This window comes from Manihot esculenta, chromosome 1 (genome assembly GCF_001659605.2).
Source record: "Manihot esculenta cultivar AM560-2 chromosome 1, M.esculenta_v8, whole genome shotgun sequence".
NCBI classification, from domain to species: Eukaryota; Viridiplantae; Streptophyta; class Magnoliopsida; order Malpighiales; family Euphorbiaceae; genus Manihot; species Manihot esculenta.
Window position 1 is genome coordinate 40,708,732 of NC_035161.2, and position 23,141 is coordinate 40,731,872.

Consider the following 23,141-nt stretch of genomic DNA (forward strand, 5'->3'; position numbering starts at 1 on the left):
TTGATTTTTGGCCTTTTATACGTCGGATTTCTCGTGAGAGAATAAATGAAAATTTAAGAAGAAATAAATAAATTTAATTATTCCTAGTTCCGACAAGGCTCTGTTTTAACCGCAGAATTAAATAAGCCGTCCCGTATTATGATTGACAAAAAAAATAAATAAGAAAAAATAAAATGGATGGAAAAGTTATTTTTCTTTCGTTAGGCAAAATAATTTTTTAAAATAAAATTAAATAATGAGGATATGTGTAAATAATGATTGTAGTAGAAGTGGCGAAAATAGTTGTTAATATGCACTGCAGTGAAATTTGGATAGAGTAATAGTTCTCTTATTCGAAAACGGCTTGCAAATAGAAAACGAAGAAATTCTGAGCATAACGGCCGAATGATACCGAATCCAAAAAGCTTCAGGTGTGGACCTGCACATTATGTTCACACTCTTCGAGGACCGGATCTGACCAGACCTTGCAGGATACATAATAATTTCTTGTTTTATAATCTCCCAAGGCATAAATTATGTATTAAGGATTTATTTGGTGGGTGATAATTTAATTAAAAATTTTAAATTTTTAAAAAATATTAAAATTATATCTATTTAATTGATATTTTTATTAATTTTATATAAAATTAAAAATATTTTTTCACATAATGGAAAAAGTAATTCACCTAATCAAATTATTTTTTTAAAAGTTTAATTTTTAAAAAGTAAATAATTTAAATCAAGCATAAGTGATTTGTTAAATTTACTTATTGTTATGTGTTTCTAGCACTAAAACAATAAGTTTCTCCCTTCATTTTTTAGCTTGTATTTTGGCTTAATTACAAGTGTCCACAACTTCTTAAATTAAAATTAAAATTAAATATTGTAGTATTTAAAAAAATATTTTAATGAATATTTATTCAATTTATTAAAATTAAATTTTAAACTTAGTTATGTAAAAGAGCATCCATCTATTTATACTGACATTTGTAAAGTGAAGTACACTAATAGCAGAAGAGAGAGAAAAGCAAATGAGCACATGCTGAGTCCCGTAATGGCCTTTCCAGATCAGGCCATATAGCTTTGCATTGCCCAGGCCATATAACTTTGCAATGCCTTAAAGTTTTGGAATTGAAGAGAAAAGAGTAAAGAAAATGACAAAATGGCTGCAAATTGCAAAACCAAGTTGTTGATTGTTGTTTTACTCTGGTCAGTGGTTACAGAGTTACACCAGCAAGGGCAAAGCTCCATAATTATTAATTTTCTTTTTTCATTTATACTTTTTTTATAAAATTTATTTATTTATTTTTATGATCCCACAATCGATGTGGTCCAATTTCGCCCATCAAGCGGATCGTTATTTTGAATTAGATATTGTAGATATTATATGCCCTCCCATAGCAGGACCACTAATGCCCGCGATCCTGGTAAGGTGGACCTGCCTTTTTTAAATACCACAGGTCTCCGTTTAGGAAGGGCAATGGATTGAATTTTTTTATATTCAATTCAATCGAATTCTAAAAAATAAATTTAAATAATTATAATTAAATTTAAATTTAAAACATAATATTCATATTTAAATTTTATTTGAATACGTTTATATAAATAATTAATTTGATATAAAAAATATATTTTATAATAATATTTATACATTTTTATATTTTTTATTTAAATATTAAATTTTTTAAATAAAAATTATTAATAAAATATATTTTTATATAAATTATTAATTAAAAAATAAATAATATTAAAATAAAATAAATTTAAATAATTTAATTTTTGTTGTACCCTATTCATTTGTATTTCTATTCTAGTGAATAAAAATAAAATAGATAATATTTGAAATAGAAAATAATAAAATAAAATTCAAATCACGCATATTAAAATGATTTAATTTGAAAAAAACAAAAGAAAATGAAATTTTGTAATGGTCCAAAATTTTACAATGCTCGTACTTCCTTCACATAGATTTTATTTAATTTTTTTCCATTTGCCTCGTATTATCAGAACCAAACTACAGTTATATATGTTACTCTGCTTCCGTTCTAAGTAGTGAGAGCCACGCAAGCAATGACACGTGATGAATTAAGGACCATTCGCTAATTTTACTCTCTAGTTAATTCACTTAACTAAAGAAAAGATTAGCATCAGTGAAACAAAAGTACAAAACAATTACTTAGGAAGGGACCAATAAACAGGAGCCACAGAGGACGGGCTTTGTTTCCTTAGACACATATATCAATGAGACTTAATCGCACAAATCCTGTCACTTCATGTCGAAGAATCAGACCAGAAACATTCGGCTGTGAGAACTACACGTGTAATAAAGATATCGGAAAATCGTGGCTTGCTAATGGCCGTTAATCGCTTTGGCTTTCAGGTCAATGTAGAGAAAATTAAAAGGATTTTCAAAATTCCCGCGAAAAGTTGCTCCCTTTGGAGATATTAGGAAGAAAAATAAAAATTTCTTATTTTAACTATATTAATAAATGGTTGTTTAATTTTAAAAAATTAGATTATTTAATTCCTCAATTATATTTGAAATATAATTCAACATCCTTCCATCTATTTTAAGTAAAATTTTTGTTTAGGAATATGTGCAAAAATACCACTGTTTTAATAAAAATTACATTTTTATATCCCTCATCTCTCCCTTCTCAAATAATTTATCTCCAAAGATCATGACAAACTAATTTAAATTTTATTCATGAAATGACTTTGAATTTTAATGGAAGTATAACTCTTGAATTAAAAGATCCAATATTTAAAATTAAGAAATTAATTTATAAATATGGTTAAATTCTGTAGACTAAATTATAAATTTACTTGCAAATGTATTATCAAGAAAAAAAATTTATATATTTGGTTTCAAGGAATTTAGGTAGCAAATATTTTTTATTTGGGAGTTGTTTTATTTATCTTTGCCAAGTTTAAAGGGCAACCAAATTGACATTGCTCTCGCCTGTTGCAGTGAACCATCGACTTCACAAAAAGCACCAATTATTATGGTAGTGTCCCGTGGCCTCCAGAGGCCCTTTTAGTGGCGACCTTTTCTGGGTGGCATTTACTAATAATGTTCTTCAAAAGTTTTAACTTTAAGCAGATAAAAGAAAACAAGAAGAAAAAAAATACATATTATATGAAGAAAGCAAGCATGTGTTCTCCAGAAAATGGATCCTCTTATTCTCCACAGCAATTTGGCTGCTGTCGCCTTCATTCATCAATTCTCTCTTCACAAATTTTCTGACTGGATTTTTCTGAGCCGCTAATCAGGAAACAGTGGTGTCCAAGAGATCTTGTGAGTCCCCCGCTTGGGTCGATCAGTCGATGTGATATGACTTGTTCAAACATTTTTGGCCCACTTTCATTTATGTGGGCTGGCTCGTTGTTGGTCAGATCTCCTCTCTCGCGGAGATACCGAGTCCTCTTTTTCTCACATGTGGGTGATGGGGCCACCCATTTTCTAATATTTTTTTTCTTTTTTAAAAATATTTTTATTAAATTCAGGAAAAATATTTTCTACTCCAGCATAATAGACTTACCCAATAATTCATTATCTTTTTATTTTTATTCATTTTCTACCCACTCAACCATATTATCTACGCATAAATTTTCATTAATATTTTTTATTGATAATTTTTAGTGTTTTAAATTTAAAAAATTGAGAAACTAATTAAACCTAAATTATTGATTAATTTTCGCCTGCAATTACTCACTTATTATATATTTTTTATTTTATCACTCAATTTTATTTTTCTTTTTTATTAAAATTATTTTTAATTTCAATTTGAGTATAATTAAAATTATTCTCACTTACTATTATAGATTTTTATGTCAATATAAATAAAAATTATTTTTTTTCTTCATCCCCTCTATTCTAAAATAGGATTTTTTTGTTTATTATTTTTAATCTAATTATTAAATATTATTATTTTAATAACTATTTTTTATTTTTTATTTTAACATTCATATTCTTTTATAAATTAATTTTTATTTAACGTACACATTTTTATACTCATTTTAATACTCGTAATTTATTTTATAAATAATAGAATTTTATATAATATAGATTTATATAAATTTATAATAAAATTAGAATTTAACTACATGAATAATAGTTTTAAATTTTTTAAATCCTGAATAGTAAATTTATTTTAGCTTTTAATTAAAATTAGTTTTATTGTTAAAATTTTAAATTATGATGAGTAATTTTAATAATTTAATTGTTTCATCTCCTTTAACTTATTTGTATATATATATATATATATATATATAATTTTATTTTACTATATAAAATAATTTAAATTAATTAGTATTACTTATTAGATTTAAATAGTAAGATTATTTAAATTATAATAGAGCTTTTGGTATATATTATAGTTATTATTAAAATAATTTTAACTTTTATTTAATATTAATTATAATAATATTAACAATTAAATTTATAAAAATATACATTTTTATTATTTAATATTATTATTAGCAGAATGATTGTTTTAATGGTAAATTATTAGATTACAGTAAAATTATTAGGTTTTTTATATATAATATAATAATTTGATCTAACCAAAATTATTAGATCATATTAAAATTGTTATATTTTTAATATAATTAATAATTTATTTTTAATTATTATAATTAATTTAATTATTATCTTATAATTCTAATCTTATAAATTTAACTATATTATAATTTATTATCCTATATTTTTTTATATCAAAATGTTGATTTTTTGGCATATACTAAAATTTACAAACTTATTTATCAGTTTTAAATTAATTTTGATAATAACAATTATTTTTACTTTAAATTTTAAATATAATTGTTATAATTAAAAAATTAATACATTGCTTAATAAATTTATATTATCAAAATTATTATTTTTATATTCTTTTTTATAATTAATTAATATTTAATTAAAATTTTAATGTAATTATTAATTATTAGAACTGATTAATATCGAATAGTTTAATATTAACAAAATTATTGTTTTATATTAATTTTTCATAATTATTTAATATTTAAATGTATTATTTCAATAATATGTATCTCAAAATTTAAATTAATATAAATGATTTTATTAATAGTTAAAAAAATATAAGAATATACTTAAAAATCCTAATTATTCTTCCTTTTTATCACTTTTATATAGTATAAATATTTCTCAACATCCTGCCTTATTAACGAAAGGGAAGAAATAGAGCAATAAGCATATGGTTTTTGAAAAAATAGAATAAATTTTTGTACCTTTTATTTTTTAATATTAATTTTATTTAGATATTTCTTATTTTAAATATTTATTTTATTATTACTTTTAATATTCATTAATTAAATTTCAACTTATTATTTTAATTTATACTTTAAAATATGAATTTATTATTATAATATTTTTTAATATTTATCTAATATTTGAACATATTATCTTAATAATTCTTATTTTAAAATTAATCTAATGGTATTTTAATTAATTTAGGTATTTTTTAAAAGATTTTCTTAGTAAGATTAATTTAAATAATAAAAATATTATTTAATATATATCTTTGTTTAAAAATTTTATTTTTATTATATTTGTATATATTCTTTAAAATTTTCTTCATTAACTATAAAATTAACTTAAATAATAAAATTATCATTTGTTTTAAAAAATTAAATTTTAAATAATAATATTATCAACTATAAAACAATTAATGGCTATTATAAATAAATAAATAAATAACCTAAAAGCATTATTAATAATTTTAATATTTTTTTTTCGTTTCACTTTTATATATAATATAGAATAAATATATGAATAATTATTATATTAAAAGAGATTATTTAACTAATATAATTTTCTTTTATAATGAAATAAAATATATACTTACACTATCATTAAATCGCAAATTAATTCTTTAAAATTATGTTTCAATGAAATTTAATTAATTGCATATATAATGATTAATTTAATTTAAAAAATAAATATTACTTAATAATAAAATTTAAATTTTTAAAAAGACATTAATCTAATAAATTTAAATTTTAAAATTTAATTTTTTATTTTTAATTATTAACCAATTAAAATAAAAGTAAATAAGGATAGTTTAAAACATCTCCTTATTTCTCTCTTTCAATTATAATATATATTTTATAATTTTATTTAATAATAGTATATTAAAATCATAATATTATATATGAAAAAAATAAATATAAAATTAACTTAATTAATTTTTAATTTATTATTTATATATAATAAATTAATTTTTGATAATGAAATTTATAAATAATTTAATTTAATCAATTACAGAATATAGTGAAAGGGATTATTTTCATGAAATAAAGCCTTGACCCCTCAATCCGTTTCCACTTAACTGGAAAATAAGTTATATGTATGATTAAGCCGCTAGCTCCAAGGCCTAATTTTCCAGAAGGACATTAAGCCATTGTAAGAGCCCAACGGATTAGCCCATTTTCTTCTGCAAAATCGCCCATTACCCAAATCTCAAACCAAATAAGACCAACTCCTAAACCCTATCTATCTGCCATATAAAATCCTTAAACCCTGATTCCCCCGCTCCTCTCAGCGGAAATTCTCCGGCGTTGGGACCGGAAATCCGTAAGCTTAGTCGCATTTGCACTATGTCCGTTAAGCTTATTCCACAGTTCCGCTTCCTCAACCCATCTTTTACGGTTGCATGTCACCAACCTATGAAATCTTCCCCGCTCATTAGCTCCTCCCTGGCTATCCCCGTTCTTTCTCGGATGTTCCCTTTCAGACTAAAATATCTAGGTTTTGTCCCTCATTTCAATTCGCAAGTCGGTGTTCTCCGATTCTCCACTCGGCCATTTCGACCCAGGCCCCAATTCAGTCATGGTGGTCGTGACAGAGGAGATATGAGAGCTTCAAAGAGTTTAATTGAAGATGAAGACGAACTCAGTGATTGGGTCAGTGATTTGAGGACCAGTCCTTTCCGTGGTAGAATCACTAGCGAAAACGAGTCGGATTCTGATGGGGCTCGCCGCAGAGTTAGGGGTAGGAATCAGGACCGAAGCAGAAGTAGAGAAAGAAGTAGGGAGGGTTTTTCAACGAAGAGAAGAAGGGACAATATCTCGGACGAGTTTGGCGAGTCTGATAGGAGGAGAGTTCGCAACCAGGCCGACTCATTTTCGAGGAATTCACGAACAAGCGAGCGATTTGATAATGGAATTACGCGAGGTGATGAGGATACGTTTAGGAGAAAGCGAGTTGGGAATAAGCATTTAATGAATGAAAGGAGAGGAGGGAGAGAGATAGATTCAGGGTTTAGGAGAGATAGGAAGGGATTAAAGGGGAAAAATGGTTTCGTTGACGATGAGGAAGGTGACGGCGATATTGATGAGAGAATGTATGAGAGAAAGGAATTGATGGAGCATCTCGGGGATATGGTTGATGAGGAAGAGAGTGATGATGCTGATGAAGATGTTCATGATGATGGGATCTTAAAAAAAAGGCCATCTAGTTCATTTGATTTGGCGAAAGAAAGGGCAAGTTCACCTAGAAAATCCGAATCTTATTTAAGCGAGTCTAGGTATGTCCATGTAAAATTTTCTCTTTGGGCATGCAATAAGACATCAAAACATGTCAAGTTTAATTTAGAAAGTCATTTAGCCGTGAATTATGGGCTGAAAATTTCAAGATCAAATGCTTATGCATGATTAAAATGACTAATTTAATAGGTTTTATTTCATTTTTCTCACTTTCTAATGTCACAGCATTTTGTAAACACTTAATTCTCTAAAATTCCTACAGATTTGATCAATGTTCGATTTCTCCTTTGTCATTAAAAGGAATCAAGGATGCTGGATATGAGAAAATGACTGTAGTTCAGGAGGCCACTCTTCCAGTTATACTAAAAGGTTTATTTCTTTCCAATATGGTCTAGTTCTCATGTGTCCTTATTGATTAAGAGATGGGATTTGATGCTTGAATCCTGGATAATTTTGTTCTTAAGTTATGAATTTGCTGGACCTGCTAGATTATAGCTGTGTTTTGTTATGTAAACTGGTAATGTGAGAAGAACTTAATTTCTTGATCATTTTTGTGACTCACATGTAAGTTGGATATATTCTAGAAGGAAAATTCAAAAATCAGAATGTGAGGGTGCATTTTCTTTAGTTCTATATTATTTGGTATATCACACTGATTTCAGCAGTGTTCTTAAGAAGTGAAATGTTCTATGAATAGTTCTGAAACATACTTCAAGTCAAACTAGTTGGGATCAGCATTACAGATCCTTTCTCTTTTTCTTTTTCCTTCTGTTAAGGATCATGATGTTAAAATATCTCTCAACAAAGTAATCCTGAAATTACAATGATTGCAATTGATTCTCAGCTTAACATGTGTTTGTGTGGGCTGCTCTCTGCTATGATGTCGGTCTTGTTTGTCCATAAGATGGTAATACAATTGTTGATTTTAATTCCAGATAAGGATGTTCTTGCTAAGGCTAAAACAGGCACTGGAAAAACTGTAGCGTTTTTGGTAAGCTACCTTATTTTTTATGCATTTATGTGTGATGGTATGCTACACAATGGAAGAGTGTTGACTACCATATAGTCAAGGACTTAATTTTTCTTTGTAGTTTTTTGGAAGATCTATACATGCACTTCTAGTACAAAATGTTAGACTTTCTCGAAGCTTGAAGTTGATAAATTTCTGAGATGCAGAATTGTTCATATAGCACGAGAGTAGGGATAGTAGATGTGCATTTTTTTTAATTAATATTATCTTGTTATACATGGGAAGAGTTTGCATTCCTGAAGAATAAATAAGCGTTTGGCCAAAATTTAGGTGTGCAAGTCCCCTTGGACTGTCTATTGAAATCGTATGAAATTTTGTAAGACCCTGACGTGTTCTAAGGTATAATCAATTCTCTCTCCCTGATCAGCTTCCAGCAATTGAAGTTATTGTAAAATCTCCTCCTATTGGTCGAGATCAGAAGCGACCGCCAATTCTTGTGCTTGTTATATGCCCAACTCGAGAACTTGCAAGTCAAGCTGCTGCAGAAGCAAATACACTATTGAAGTATCACTCTTCTATTGGTGTTCAAGTTATTATGGGTGGCACACGTCTTGCTCTTGAACAGAAACAAATGCAAGCAAACCCATGCCAGGTGAGTTAATTACTTTGAAGATTAACCTAGTACTCGATGAGGCATTATATATAGACTCAGCCTAATAAAAAATCGTGGCCAAGTATTGAAACGATATGCTACTTTTAACTATTTGAAATGTTGTCTGGCTATAGCAAAGTGTAGAGCTACTCCCAGAATGAGATGAGCAAGTATTGTTTTTTTTTTTCCCCGGGGGACAAAGAGGGTCTCAAGGCAGACTACACTACTTGCATTTGAGTTAATATCTATTAATTCCAATCTAAGGCTATCAACCAATCGGATTGTGAATTATTGCCCTTAGTATCTGCTGAATAAAATACTAATTTCAATGGTAAAGACGCAAGAAATAAAATTTGTATGAGGTTGGAGATTATTGTATTTCTTACATATTTAAAATTACAGATTCTTGTTGCAACACCTGGAAGACTTAGAGACCATATTGAGAACACTGCTGGATTTGCAACACGGCTGATGGGTGTGAAAGTCCTTGTACTTGATGAAGCTGATCATTTGCTAGACATGGGATTTCGTAAAGACATTGAAAAAATAATTGCTGCTGTCCCAAAGCAACGGCAAACACTTCTGTTTTCAGCCACAGTTCCTGAAGAGGTTTCTTTTTAACTTTGGTGTGTCTTAACATGTACAACTTTAGAAATAGTGAAATATTTTTCTTCCAAAATTACTGGATGTCTTGATGACAAATGCTTTATTTTATGCCTCAAATTTTAAGGTTCGACAAATCTCTCACATTGCTTTGAGGAGAGATCATGAATTCATAAATACTGTTGAAGAGGGAACTGAGGAGACACATTCACAGGTAGTTGTCCTTTTGAAAAATTCTATTTCAAATTATTTATCTCTCAATCTTAATTTATTGGATCATTTCAGGTCAGACAGATGCATATAATTGCTCCATTGGACAAGCAGTTTCCCATATTATATGTCCTTTTGAAGGATCATATTGCTGATAACCTTGATTATAAGGTATGCTTTGAAGTCTTGATTGTTTTTGAGATCTTCTTTAAGTATCATTTTGGGCTATGAAGTGCTTTTTTGCCAATTTACTCCAATCCTGTAGCATATGTTATTTAGCACTTGGTTTGTGCAGATTCTTGTATTTTGTACAACTGCTATGGTCACAAGAATGGTTGCTGACCTTCTTGGTGAACTGAGCTTGAATGTTAGAGAGATCCATTCGAGAAAGCCACAGAGTTACAGAACCAGGGTTTCTGATGAATTCCGAAAATCAAAGGGCCTTATTCTTGTGACGTCGGATGTATCCGCCCGTGGAGTGGATTATCCTGATGTTACCCTTGTCATTCAGGTCTCATTTTCATTTTGTGCCTTTCAATACTCGTGAAAAAATGCGTATGTTGTTTAATAAATACAAGTATTTACTTCGCAAATCATGAAAGGTTGAGGTGGGAAGTAAATTGATCCCATCTTAATTTTGTTTGGTTCAAGCTTTTTTTTAATACATTTTCTATTCCTTATCCAAAAAACCAAAGAACTCTTGCTTTTCAATTTATTATTATTATTATTATTTTTTAAAAAATGCACAGGTGGGTTTGCCGGCTGATAGAGAACAGTACATACATCGACTTGGTAGAACTGGTCGTAAAGGTAAAGAAGGGCAAGGCATATTGTTACTGGCACCATGGGAGGAATTATTCTTATCTATCATCAAAGATCTGCCAATAACAAAGGGTCCAGTCCCTTCAGTTGACCCAGACACGCGGAGAAAGGTTAACTTCTACTCACCAATGAAGCTTGCTACTAGTTTAATTGCATTAGAACTTAAGAGAATCTTGTAATTTTGTCTATAAATATTTCCTGATATCTTGACATTGGAAAAATTACTGAGCAGGTGGAACGGGCGCTGTCAAATGTTGAGATGAAGAACAAAGAAACAGCTTACCAGGCCTGGTTAGGTTACTACAATTCCAATAAGATGGTGGGTCGGGACAAGTATAGGCTTGTGGAGCTGGCTAACGAGTTCAGCCGAAGTATGGGACTTGATAACCCTCCTGCCATCCCCAAGCTCATCCTTGGCAAGATGGGTCTCAGGAATATCCCTGGTTTGCGCTCCAAGTAGTTTTGGTACTGACCATGCACTAAAGATCCAGGCAGTCCTTTTGTAAGGAAAACAGTCCTTTTGTAAGGAAAACATCACTAGGAAATTATCAGACTTTTTAAAAAAATATGTTTGCGAAATTCCTTGTGTCAAATACATGCAGGCTTCAATTTTTAATATATATATATATATATAGGGTACTACATTATTCTTAAATTGCAAATAAAATCTTACCAAGACCTTCGAGCTGCTAATTTGTTCTAGTGCCAAGTCTCAAGCAGAGCACATTGAAAGGAACAAAAGGGATTTGAATTTTCACCGAAACCTTATAGATCCCAAAAACCCTAGTTATTGACGAGGCTTCCAAAACAGGGACCTAAGAGGTATATAATTGAATGGCAGTAAACCATCACGGATCCCAATCGTAATACCCAGAAGCCTATCATCACGCCTAGCAACACAAAAGAGCATCAAATGCTTAGATAATTGCAGGACCTCTTTTCCAACTATTGAAACAATGATCTTTTTCATCTATCTTTGACCGGGGTATAGCTACAATGTTGATCTTTCAAGCAAGAGTCCACAAAAGATGCTCTGTGAGCTTGTGCATCAAAATCCCTAATACACTGGTACAAAATCCAGGGAGAATAAATTTATAACATCGTAAAATCCTAAGATTCTAGACCTGCGAGCTTCTACATCAGTGGAGTTACAATGTGTTTGAACCCTATAATTAAAACCTAATCACCGTGTCTTGCATCCCCCCTTGCCGCTGAACTGCTACATCCACGTAAATAGGGCAGGTTAGCAAATGATTAGTGTACAAACAAGCACGAACCAGCAAGGGGTGGCTTTCCAGGAGTATCTGATGACTCCCACAAGTTCTCCCTTTTTATGAATGAGGTGAGATCACAAAGGCCTGGTAACTGGAGGGTTTCTCACTGTAGTTTCTTCCACCATCGCTTCCTGCTTGGTTCATAAATGCAAGAGGTGGGAAATCCTCATCCTTCAACTGATAATTCCTTTGGACCACTGATCTGGCAATAAAATCAAATGCCCCTGTTAAGATGATAAATAAAAAACATCATAAAACAATCCCAGTGAAATAATAGGCAATTATTAAACAGAGTTGAGCATAAACCTTCTACTTCTAAATCATAGCCTCATCTACAATACAATGTGACTGCAGTTCATAATATCATGTCGTCACCTTAAGTCTATTGCATTCTAACATTATGTTTTGTGTTAAAGGAAGAAAAAGATTGTTGTTGTACAACTACCTCTTGTACTATGATTCTACAACACTGCCACTCATCCACAAACAACTAGGCTTTCAGGCCCACTGCAATTCAGAAACCTTGTACTTAACAAACAGAATGATGACTACCTCTGAAGATGAGGTGAAGATGGCTGATCTGGTGAAGACCGCTGTGCAGAGCTGCCATGAAACCTTTGATCCTCAAATCCCCTACTTGATCTGCTTCCCTCATTTAAATGTGATATCTCATTTGCGCCTGAGAAACCAACTGGCCCAAGAGATCCAAACTCAAGCTGTTCTGCAGGAGATCCAAATCCAGCACTATGATCATAAGGATATAGCATGACAACAGGTGGAAATGTAGGTCCATTCGTTGAAACTACAGGATTCATGGACTGTAGTGGATACATGCCATATGCCAAATTAGCAGCACTATTCTGTGAGGAGTTTGAACGGATTGGACCATTCTGAGATTGGTATGAAGGAAAAGTTTCATGTCTATGAGAACCCCATGTCCTATCAGTTCGGCTCTCATTTGCTGCCAACCGATCCGACCTTGAGCTTGACTTCTCAGCTTGGTTGCGGCCACGCCCAGAAGCTCGAGGCTTCGAATTAACATTCCAGTTCCCTTCCCTCTCACCATGGTGGTCACTTCTATCATAGCTGTAATTTCCCTTCCTGGTATTCGTAGAATGACGGTCCCGAACAGATACCTTCTAAAATAAATCAAAATAACTTGTGAAAAAGAAAATCTACAGAAATCAGCAATGTTATAACACAGAACTTAACACGCCAAGACGCATAGTAATTTCAAGTTCACCAAATTGATGAAAATCCCCAACTCTTTTAGCTTAATACATGAGAAGAGAGAGAATAATGCTAATTTAATAAACTAGTATGCTAATCAAATTAAGGAGACACTGAGAAAGCAATGCATGCATAAGTGAATGAAATGTTCTTAAAGATCAAGTTAACAACTGACATATTCACGTGCAAAACAAAAACCTAGAAATTAAAAGCAAACTATTGGTCCAAAAAACTATCTTACAGGATTAGGCAGGTAGGTCCCAGTCCCACTGCGATATCTTGGCATTTCATCAACATAATGCTGATAAACACCCCCAGGTCTATTAGAAACAGACTGAAGAGGAGCAACAGGAACAAGGCGAGGTCCATAACTCATTAACTGTGTAAAAAGATTCATGTTTGTTGAAAGAGGTCTCCCAGGCCCATCCCATGGAAGACGGCCTTGTAAATATACAGGTGGCATCATCAGAGGTGATGGATAAACCAAAGGCGTGGGATACCGTGAGTTTTGGCAAAACCTCCCATATTGCAAGTTTTGCCAGTGGCTAGCAAAATCACTGTTAAGAATGTCAGCTTTGTGCTCCAATGGCTCAGCAGGCCTTCTCATAGAATTAGAAGTGCTTACCACCTCAGATTGATCAAGTCCTTCAGATGAATCAAAATTCTGACCAGAATCGTTGTTTTCTACGACCTCCTCAACATTAAATTGGCTTGTTGATGCATCAGAAGTTCCTGTCCCAGTATTGAAGTTGTACACTGGAAGCATGGTAACAAATGGAACAGGAGGTCCAGTAGGATAAAATGCAAAAGGAACAACCCCTGAATTATCCGTAGTTCTTTGCCTTGAACCACCACCTAAAAGCATTGGAGCAATAGGTATCAATGACTCAGATCCACTTGTCTGTGCTGTTTCATATCCAGGAATCTGATGCCTTGGAACATGCACAGCAGCAGCTGACGGAGGTACTATGTTTCTTTCAGTCATTTCAGGGCCCATAGTGGGTAGTAGATTCCGCTCTTTGCTTTCATCTTCTGCCTGATTGGAGGAATGTTCAGACACATTCTTACCTTTCCCAAAAACGGCAGATGGCACTACAGAAGAAGTTGTTTTCCTGTTTCTCTTTTCTCTAGTTGACTTTGGTGCTGCCTTTGCAGGTGATCCTTCCCATGAGCTCTCAGAAGAGGTTTTACTTCTCAGAGAAGTAGTATTCACAGTAGGAGAAATCCTTGAACCTGTAATTCTATCATCAAAGAAAACTTCAGAAGCCCTGTTTTCTTGATATGGCAGAGTATCAATGTGATCTTCCTTCATTGACCCTCGGGATTCTTTGGTGAACTTCTGTTGAACTCTCAAAGAGCTAACAGTGCCACTTAACTGGGATGAAGGAACAAAGTTATAGCTAGCTGATGCGGACTGCTGCTTATTATCATCCGATTGATGAATATCAAGACCTCCATTTTCAAGATCAAACCCACTGGCAGCGCCCCTTTGTGGCTCATGCCAGTAATTATGATCAGCCTCACTCAGGTTCATTTCCACAGAACTAAAATTCTCATTGCCGGGTTCAACTGAATCTTCTGTATTTGAGGTCAATCCTAAGCCAGGAAAATAATGATTTAATGGTGAAGAAACCAAGCCTTGGGGAAATTGCATATTTGTGCCCCAAGGATTATCCATCATTGGTATCATCCCCCCCAAGTTTCTCTGAGGATATCCCATTGAAGCTAGAACAGAGGGTGAGATTGAAAGAGGCATATGACTTGATGCCAAATTCAATGGAAGATTGACCTGTCCATTAAAACCGAGGCCTGTGGAAGATGACATCATGTTCACAAAATCTTGCTCCTCCTGATGCATCCCTTGTGTCCCTAGGACAGAAGCAAATTCTTCACCAGTAGAACCTAGGCCTGAATCCTCATGGTAACTATTTGAGCCACTGTTAGAATCACCAGCAGCATCAAGGCTTTGACGGGATGGAGCATGCCTAATGGATGAAGGATCATCAGTTGAAGATCTAACACCATGGCTTCCCAAATTATCAGATTCCAGGTTTTTCCTCCTGGTATCTAACCTAACAGAAGGGCTCTGGCCTTTTCCAGCTTCTTGAGCCCTGCTATGCCCTCCCTGAAAAGAGACTTCACCATAAGTCTCAGTAAGCTCAGGACTAGAGCGTGTCCTTGCAAAAAGGTACCTTCCCTGTAGATCATTGACAATGTTATCAGGTTTAGTACTTCTTTGGTTTTTCTCAGCATGCAGACCCTGATTGGAACTGCTGTCCTTTCTAGATTGATCAGAGTTCCTTGTGTTATTCAGATTAATACAAGTCTTCTGGCTTTGACTGCGAGAAGCTACAGAAACTTCGCTACTTCTGGATGAGTTATCTTTAACATGCTGAGACGGAACACCATGTGAACTATGTGTCACATCAACTTGAGCTTCACGACCAGAATTTCTGCTGTTTGAACTGTTCTTAAGATTATCAGCCCCATGTAAAAGGTCAGGAGTTGACAATCTCAAGCGCCACAGATCATTTCTGGGTGCGTCAGGACGCCGGCCACTACCATGTCTGTCCCAGGTGTTCATAAAGAATTGATTCACTTCAAAAAAAATGTCTTCTTTTGGGCAATCAAGTAACCTTGCCAGCTTCTTAGCCCCAAATGCAAATGCACTACGTATCCTAAAGAAATTACCTGAAAAGATATGATATATAGCAAAAAATTACTAGCAATTTTACAAGTTCCAAACTGAAAAGAAAGGGAGAAGAGCATGCTGAACACATATGCTATGCCTCAAAAATAACTGCTCACATACAAATTTATATAGTAGGTTATAAAAATTTCAAGATAACCCTTCTCTTTGCTTTGATTATCTGTTGTATAGGACTTAGCTCTGTAGAGCTATTTGCTGACCCTTCTGTTATGTAGATTTTGTCAATTTGCTCTCTCAAACAAATTCTCCTCTTCTATACTTGGTCACTGTCCCTTGCCATTTGTTTAAAGCTATGGGACAAGGTGCAGTGACATAAGACGAATAATATTTTATACATGACATAATGACATCTTGAGCATCCAAGCTGTCCAGGAATTCCTATTTGACATAGTAGATTGCTTTCTTCATTTGAAAACCTAAAAAAAGAGGGTTGCTGTAGTCCAGGCATGTATTTGCCCCTCACATAAATCATCCAGGTCGTTGTTATATCATATTAAATTGGGAAAAACAGTGGAAGTGCTATTATTTTGCCCTATACATTGTCACATCACATCACATCCTTGGTGGACCAAGATATTGATGAAGTATTTTATGCTTAATTATCAGTACTTGGGATAGATCAACTATATATATATATGACTCTACATTCAAAGTGTTCAAGTTATACATATATATGTTTTAAAATTAATATTCATAAATTTTGTATGAACTTCTAAAGACGTTTTTACCAGCATACAGTTAAATTATATAAATTCAATTAAAAGAAAACTTAGTTGAATCAAAATATATACACGAGTCTTAAAAGGAATTTTTCTAATCTCTCTAGCATACTATTATTCAGATGAAATTAGTTAAACTTGTAAAATTTAAATTTATAACTAAGAAACAACGGTACCGCCCATATAATGTTTTCTTCAATACATAATAGATAAAATTTGATAAACTAAATAACTTATTAAATTTATCAATGTATTTTTATTGCACAAACATATATGATTTGTTAAATATCATTAATTATATTAAAATTATTCAGAAAAGTTGTGCCAGCCTGCGAAGTGTGGACAATCATGCTTGTCTCTTACTATTTTCAAGCTGCTAAGAGATGACCTACTTGCCATATATTCTAACCACAACCACTCATCCTTAAAGCTACATTAACTGCAAGCGTTCTTCAAAAAACATGTCAAGAGATACACTAAATGGTCTGTCTTCTTTTATCACATTACAATAAGAATTATGCCAAAACCTAAATTCTAGTCTATCACAAAGAAAGAGCCAAATTACAAAGGAATTGCAACATATTTGAAAGAACATAATGCTAACAGGAGAGGGAACAGAGAAGACTAAGCTCCAAACCTCTAGTATGTTTCATGGCAAAGGTTGTAAAAGATAGTTACAAGTTATATTAGAAATAAACAAAGAAAAATAAAAAGCTTCTTCTTAAATACCTTTACTAACACTGCGTCCTAGGTTGTTGTTCACACGCAAAGGATCAATAACATTGAAGTGTTTGGACATGAAAGGTTGCCCTTGATTTTCTTGGCCACCAGGGAAAACAGCATATACTGCACTGCAGGCCTCAAGAAACAATTTGCTTAACAATAACTCTCCACCATCCTTTCGCGGAGGTTCCGCTGCAAAGCACGTGAACGAAATACTTGACATTGATAATTGGCAAACACTCATGAAACATTAATATGGGAATTAAATATACCTGTTACATCTGGAAGTGAACTGATGGGCACGGGACCCCAAAGGCTAACACAAAAGTTGTCCCAGTCAAACTTGCTGAAGAACTCAAGAAAACGGTAAAGAACCTAGATGGAAAAAGGAATAATCAGATAACTGAACAGAGGAATACAGCTAATAAAAGAGAAATGTAAGAAAACCACCTCAAGGGGTCCGGCAAAGCAATTGTTGAAAACATGAAATATATAAAGAACTAAGGTTTCCAGAGCATATGTGGAAATCAAGCCATGGTGAGCCCCAAGAATGCGACTTTCATAATAACACCATGCCTTTATCAATATAATACTCTTCTTGAATAAATGGTTTTGATTTATCAAATGATCAACCTACAGAAGCAAAAATCATAATTAGTGAAGCGATACAAATTCTATCACAATTTGCAGTTTCCAGGTGAAAGGCAGATTCCAAACAGCCTACTAACCTCCTCAAGGAAACAAAGGGTGCATAGCCCACCAAGCTGATTAAAAGATATGTCTACCACAATATTTTCCACTAGACATTTAATAATCTTCACCTGTATGCATATTCAAACAAAAAAGTTTTTTAATGCCTCATCAAGAATCACAGGATTGAAGGTATTTACTAATGTTTATTGAAATCGTAAAAATATATCTGTAATACATGACAAAACATTCAGCAACAAGCATCTTTCTCAAATAAACAACTACATTCAAAACTTATTATGTCCAAATTAAAATAGTAATGACTAAAGCTCAGAATTCAAAATAAATAATAAAAGACAAAAGGCTAAAGTTTTTTGGGACAGTTAAAAGAAACATAAGACCCGAAATTCAAAAAGCCATTCACAGAATTGGCATAAATACCATACTGGACTATTCTTACTAGTCGTGGGCACATTTGGTGATTAATTACCAAATTAATAAGAATTCACATAGTCCCATGTGGTTATTTGACCTTTAACACTAAAAAATCCCAATACATAAAATTAAGGCAATCCAATACATAAAAATCCCAAGAAACAATTGCAATCTTTAACAGTAACCTATGGAACCAACTTGCAATTTTTAACACTAGACTATGATGAGAAAAGTATGTACAGAATGCAGTTTCCAGACAAACCACGGGGTTATGTGACCTTAAGCTTTTGTGTACTCATGCATATCCAATACACACAGAATGTCCCAACAAACAATTGGATAAGATCCAATCTAAAATTGATCAACTGAAATACTCATATGATAAGGAGAAGGCTTTATCTATATGTATCAATTGTCAGAAGCGTCTCTAAGTATGTTTCAAAGAGTTCAGAAGTGAATATTGCTCTTAAAGAAAAAGCTGATGTAGATAGTCAAAAGTTTCACTACTTCCTGACGCATTAGAGATAAAGCATTTAGGCCTCTTCATCAGAAAGAATAACACTTGATTGTGCTTTCTAGAGGATAACATAAAAAACTATAAGAAGTACTAATATCATTGGATATACAGATATAAGACCTTGAAACATTCACCAAATCCAATATTATAAGTCCACTATAGCTGAAATAATTGCTCAGATCAGCTATGCTCGTATGGAAGTACCTTTTCCCTAATAGGAACTAAGGAAAAGGATGATTCATCCCTTTTGCAATTTATAATTGCAAATTTCATGCTTTGCCATTTTTACCTCTCAAAGTCCATGATTTAGAGCTGAATTTACTAAGTGAGAGAAACATACATTAAACAAACAAGCATCAAATTAATGAGCTTAGTATCTGAAGCCATCAAGCACTTGGGCACCTAATGCCTCAGACCCAGCACTCATCCATGCAGTACCTAGATGAAGCTGACTCAGAAAGACCTAAATGAGGTGCTTTATCAGCACCAAACCTTGCCTGCACAAGGTGCCTGGCTCGCCTTTGATAAATTTGGTAACAAATAAAAAAAACTTGAACCAACAAAAAATGCAAATGAAGATAGTGAGAAACGGAGATGACCAGACAACCTTTAATAATGATAAAAAGAAAAATGTAATGAATAACAAAAGGGACCTACTTCTGCCTGAATGTACTGAACCTCTTTGACACGGAATTCAGCATTCTCATTCTTCTCCTCATTCTCCAGCATATCACGAACCTGATGAGCCCATGTATCTTTCATATTTTGATTTTTACTGAAAGCTGTTAAGTCGATGTCTCCATCAGGCAAATAAGTCTTAAGAGGTACAGACCCAAAAGTGAACACCTGTAGGTAATGCCACTCATGGGTAAATAACGAGTTAGAGATGCATACACTTCTGCAATAATGAAACAATTGAAGGCATTATTCCAACATCACCGCCAAAAAAAATGATTGCTAAAACCACAAACTTGACCTCAATATCAGGTCTATCTATTTTTCTCTCCAATTTCAACATAAACATATACCCTTCAGGACATTGCCAACACTAAATCACCAAGTCTATCACTGCCTTCTACTTGAAAACTGCAACTCGTCATACTCAGGTGATAGTCTCATTGCATATTAAAACAAAAGCCCATCTGCCAAGCATATTTGATCGTTTAACTTCCACATCCAACCCCCAAAAAATGACCTCTTCACTTCAATAAACCTGCCTTAGAGATGAAATATTATTCGTATCTCCAATAATAGGACAAACACAATCTTCAGTTACGATCATACTATCCAACGGAACAACCCATTATCTCCATGTAATCAGCTATAGGCCCACGATCCAAATCAGTACATAAAACTAGATAAAGCATACGGAAAATGAAATGTACCTGGCAGGGAAAACACTTCATGATAAGCCGCTGTACATAATCGGCTACAGCATTTCGGCGCTCTTCCGAGGGCTCGTTGGGCTGAATGCAGGCAATGAGCTCTGCAGTTCTCTCTTCGGCCTTCGACCATCGCTCCGAGTCAAGCAATCGGATCACAGAGGCCGCTTCGTTAGGCAATAGGCCGTTTGGCAATAGCCTCTCATGCTCGCCCATGCAATCCTAGGCCCTTTCCCTTCTTTTACCCGTTATGCAATAACCGATACCCAAAGCCAACTCCTACCCCAAAACAAGAGCACTTATGCAGACATATGCATATAAAAAGGAAAATCGGGTAGAACAACAACAGCAGGAGGAACAAAAAGATAGTTGATTAATTTTCTAAGATTGTGATTCCAAAGAGAATCCGTGTTCAAAGAAGGAAACTTTCAGATTAAGAACAAGCCCCAGATGGTATAATCCGTCCGGTAGCCAAATGGCAAGTAGGGTAATTTCCGCCAAATTTTTGGGTTTGGGGGAAACAAATATTTGCAAGTAGAGAAACCTAAAGAAATTTCAGGGAAGCCACTTCAATTTTCAAAAACTTAGAAGTATCCGAAAAATAGAAAAAAAGGGGGTATAAAAGCAATGAATGAAATCTACAAAGCATATAAACAAAAAAGAAAACCCTAGAGATCAAATATTTATAAAAAAAAGAAAAAAAAAAACTACAAGGGATGAAAGAGGAACAAAATTAGTGATACAAAATAGCGTCAGATTATGAAAACCCTAAAGAAAAGTTGTGAATCCTGGAAAATGGTGAGGTTTCGGCGAATCAAAAGTGAGAGTAGAAGCGCGCTTGGAGGGATGAAAGATTGGAGCATTAAATGAAATGGTGCAGGAAAGAGGATGGAGGTGATCAATATTAGGTTTTGTGGATACAGAGAGAGAGAGAGACAGAGGGAGAAAAGAGAGAGGGGTGTTTGGGAACGAGAATTGGGGATTACGGAGACTATTACCTTTGAGAAAATGCCTTGACGTTAAGGCAAAATTGTGCATTTGAAAGGTTTTGATTTTTGTTGTTTTTTTTTTTTTTAGTGATTTTTTGAATTGAAAATTCATTCAGGATGATACAGCTTTTCTAAAAAAAATTGGTAATTTTTATTGAATTAATATTAAAAATATTTTATAAAGATGTCAATTATAAAATTCTAAATTTTTTATCTAAATTTATAAATATATAACTTCTAAATTTAATCTAAACTTAAATATATTGTATTTTTATTACTATTTTAAAATTTTATTATAAACTGTTAAGACAGTATTTTGAAAATATAAATCATTATTTTTTACTAATACAATAAGTTTTTATACAATAATCATTTTGCAATCCCTTTATGTAAAAATTTATTAGATAGATACATAAATTTTATAAAATTATAAATAAATTGTAAACAAATATTATATTTATATTTTTAAAAATATCAATTAAATTTTTCTGCAGAAAATGTAAGATAAAATATATAAAAAATTATGAAATTTGAATTCTTTAAATTTTGTTTAAGACAAAATAACCATAAAAGTAGTATTAATTAATAAATAATAACATTGGATGGGTGAACAAATGAATAATGGTGAAGTTTTACTGGAACCATGGGCCAGGCCCAATAATTGCACGGGCTTCTGGGCCTAATTGCTAGTTCCTCGCCTATCTGAGATTGGAGGGGTATAATAAATTTATGCAGTAGTCAATTTTTAAATATTATTCTCAAATGCATACAAAATTCTTAATGTAATTATCATTCATATATTTATGAAATATTATTTATACATTATATTCAATAAATACAGTATTAATATATTTGATTTTTTAAATATAGTATTTTTATAAAAAAAACTATTATTTGAATTTTATTTGTTAATATAAATTATTATCTTTCAGTTTTTACTTTTAGAGGTGTAATATTAAACATGAAATATAATGATGCCAATGGATCGGGTATTTTTTAGGTACTCGATCCGATTAAATTTTAATAGAATCGATTTGATTAATTATAATAGGGTTTAAGATAGATTCAAATTTAAAATTCGGATTGAATTTGAATTTTATATATAGAAATTTTTTATTTGAATCCGTTTATATAAATAATTAATTTAATATAAAAAAAGGTTGAAATTTTATTCTGATAATAATAATTGAAATTAGAAAAAAGTTAGAATAATTTAAATTAATTTTTAATTAAATTCAGAACAGATTCAGATATTATTAATATAAATCAAATTCAGGATGAATTTAAGATATTAAAAATATAAATTGAATTAAAATAATTTAATTTTTGATAATATTCTATCCGTTTATATAATATTTTACCTTTATCAATATAAAAATAGTGATAAATTAGCATATTCAATAATTATCCAATGTCCAACTCCATATATCTCATAAATATATTTACTTTTATTTTCATATAAATTAAAAATATATACTCAATATAATTAAAAATAATAAATTTTGTACTCCACTATTAATAAAAAAATAATATTAGCAGTCACATAGTGATAATCTATTCTCTTTTTTTTTTAATTTTCTTATTATATGTCAAATGAAGCACATGAGTATAATATTAATTTTAATGATTTTGTTCTTTTCCCATGATACCTTGTGCCGTGGAAATTTGCAGCTCAGGGAGATACTGAGTTAGGTAATCGGTTGGGCTCAGACCCATTTCATAAGTCATCGAAA

At 32.1% G+C, this 23,141-nt stretch overlaps 2 protein-coding genes across 7 annotated transcripts; one reads left to right on the forward strand and one right to left on the reverse strand.

Annotated features, from left to right (window-relative positions):
- Positions 1-6,476: 6,476 nt before the first annotated feature.
- On the forward strand, positions 6,477-11,318 carry LOC110614689 (DEAD-box ATP-dependent RNA helicase 31). The gene is made up of 10 exons (XM_021756309.2): positions 6,477-7,523; positions 7,745-7,851; positions 8,418-8,473; positions 8,880-9,104; positions 9,507-9,713; positions 9,835-9,921; positions 9,993-10,088; positions 10,213-10,428; positions 10,667-10,849; positions 10,972-11,318. The coding sequence occupies exons 1-10, from the start codon at positions 6,595-6,597 to the stop codon at positions 11,197-11,199; spliced, it is 2,334 nt and encodes a 777-aa protein (XP_021612001.1). The 5' UTR covers positions 6,477-6,594; the 3' UTR covers positions 11,200-11,318.
- Positions 11,319-11,685: 367 nt separating this feature from the next.
- Positions 11,686-21,427, reverse strand: LOC110614668. Of its 6 annotated transcripts, none has more exons than XM_021756287.2 (9): positions 20,423-21,427; positions 19,695-19,883; positions 18,124-18,216; positions 17,846-18,028; positions 17,668-17,770; positions 17,402-17,587; positions 13,485-15,934; positions 12,566-13,149; positions 11,686-12,215 (listed from the first exon to the last, which is right to left on the reverse strand). In XM_021756287.2, the coding sequence occupies exons 1-9, from the start codon at positions 20,633-20,635 to the stop codon at positions 12,071-12,073; spliced, it is 4,146 nt and encodes a 1,381-aa protein (XP_021611979.1). In that variant the 5' UTR covers positions 20,636-21,427; the 3' UTR covers positions 11,686-12,070. The 6 variants fall into 6 exon arrangements, 3 of the variants coding, with proteins under 3 accessions (XP_021611979.1, XP_021611972.1, XP_021611988.1); XM_021756280.2 differs by having other exon boundaries at positions 12,566-13,152; positions 20,423-21,425; XM_021756296.2 differs by having other exon boundaries at positions 11,761-12,237; positions 12,566-13,152; positions 20,423-21,425.
- Positions 21,428-23,141: the final 1,714 nt, after the last annotated feature.

Coding starts and splice junctions, on each gene's coding strand:
- LOC110614689 (XM_021756309.2), top strand. CDS start 6,595: ATGTCCGTTAAGCTTATTCCACAGTTCCGCTTCCTCAACCCATCTTTT. Junction 8,474..8,879: donor GAAAAACTGTAGCGTTTTTG/GTAAGCTACCTT, acceptor CTCCCTGATCAG/CTTCCAGCAATTGAAGTTAT. Junction 10,850..10,971: donor ACCCAGACACGCGGAGAAAG/GTTAACTTCTAC, acceptor ATTACTGAGCAG/GTGGAACGGGCGCTGTCAAA.
- LOC110614668 (XM_021756280.2), bottom strand. CDS start 20,635: ATGGGCGAGCATGAGAGGCTATTGCCAAACGGCCTATTGCCTAACGAA. Junction 18,217..19,694: donor TTCAGTACATTCAGGCAGAA/GTAGGTCCCTTT, acceptor ATATGCATACAG/GTGAAGATTATTAAATGTCT. Junction 17,771..17,845: donor GCTTTGCCGGACCCCTTGAG/GTGGTTTTCTTA, acceptor TTTTCCATCTAG/GTTCTTTACCGTTTTCTTGA.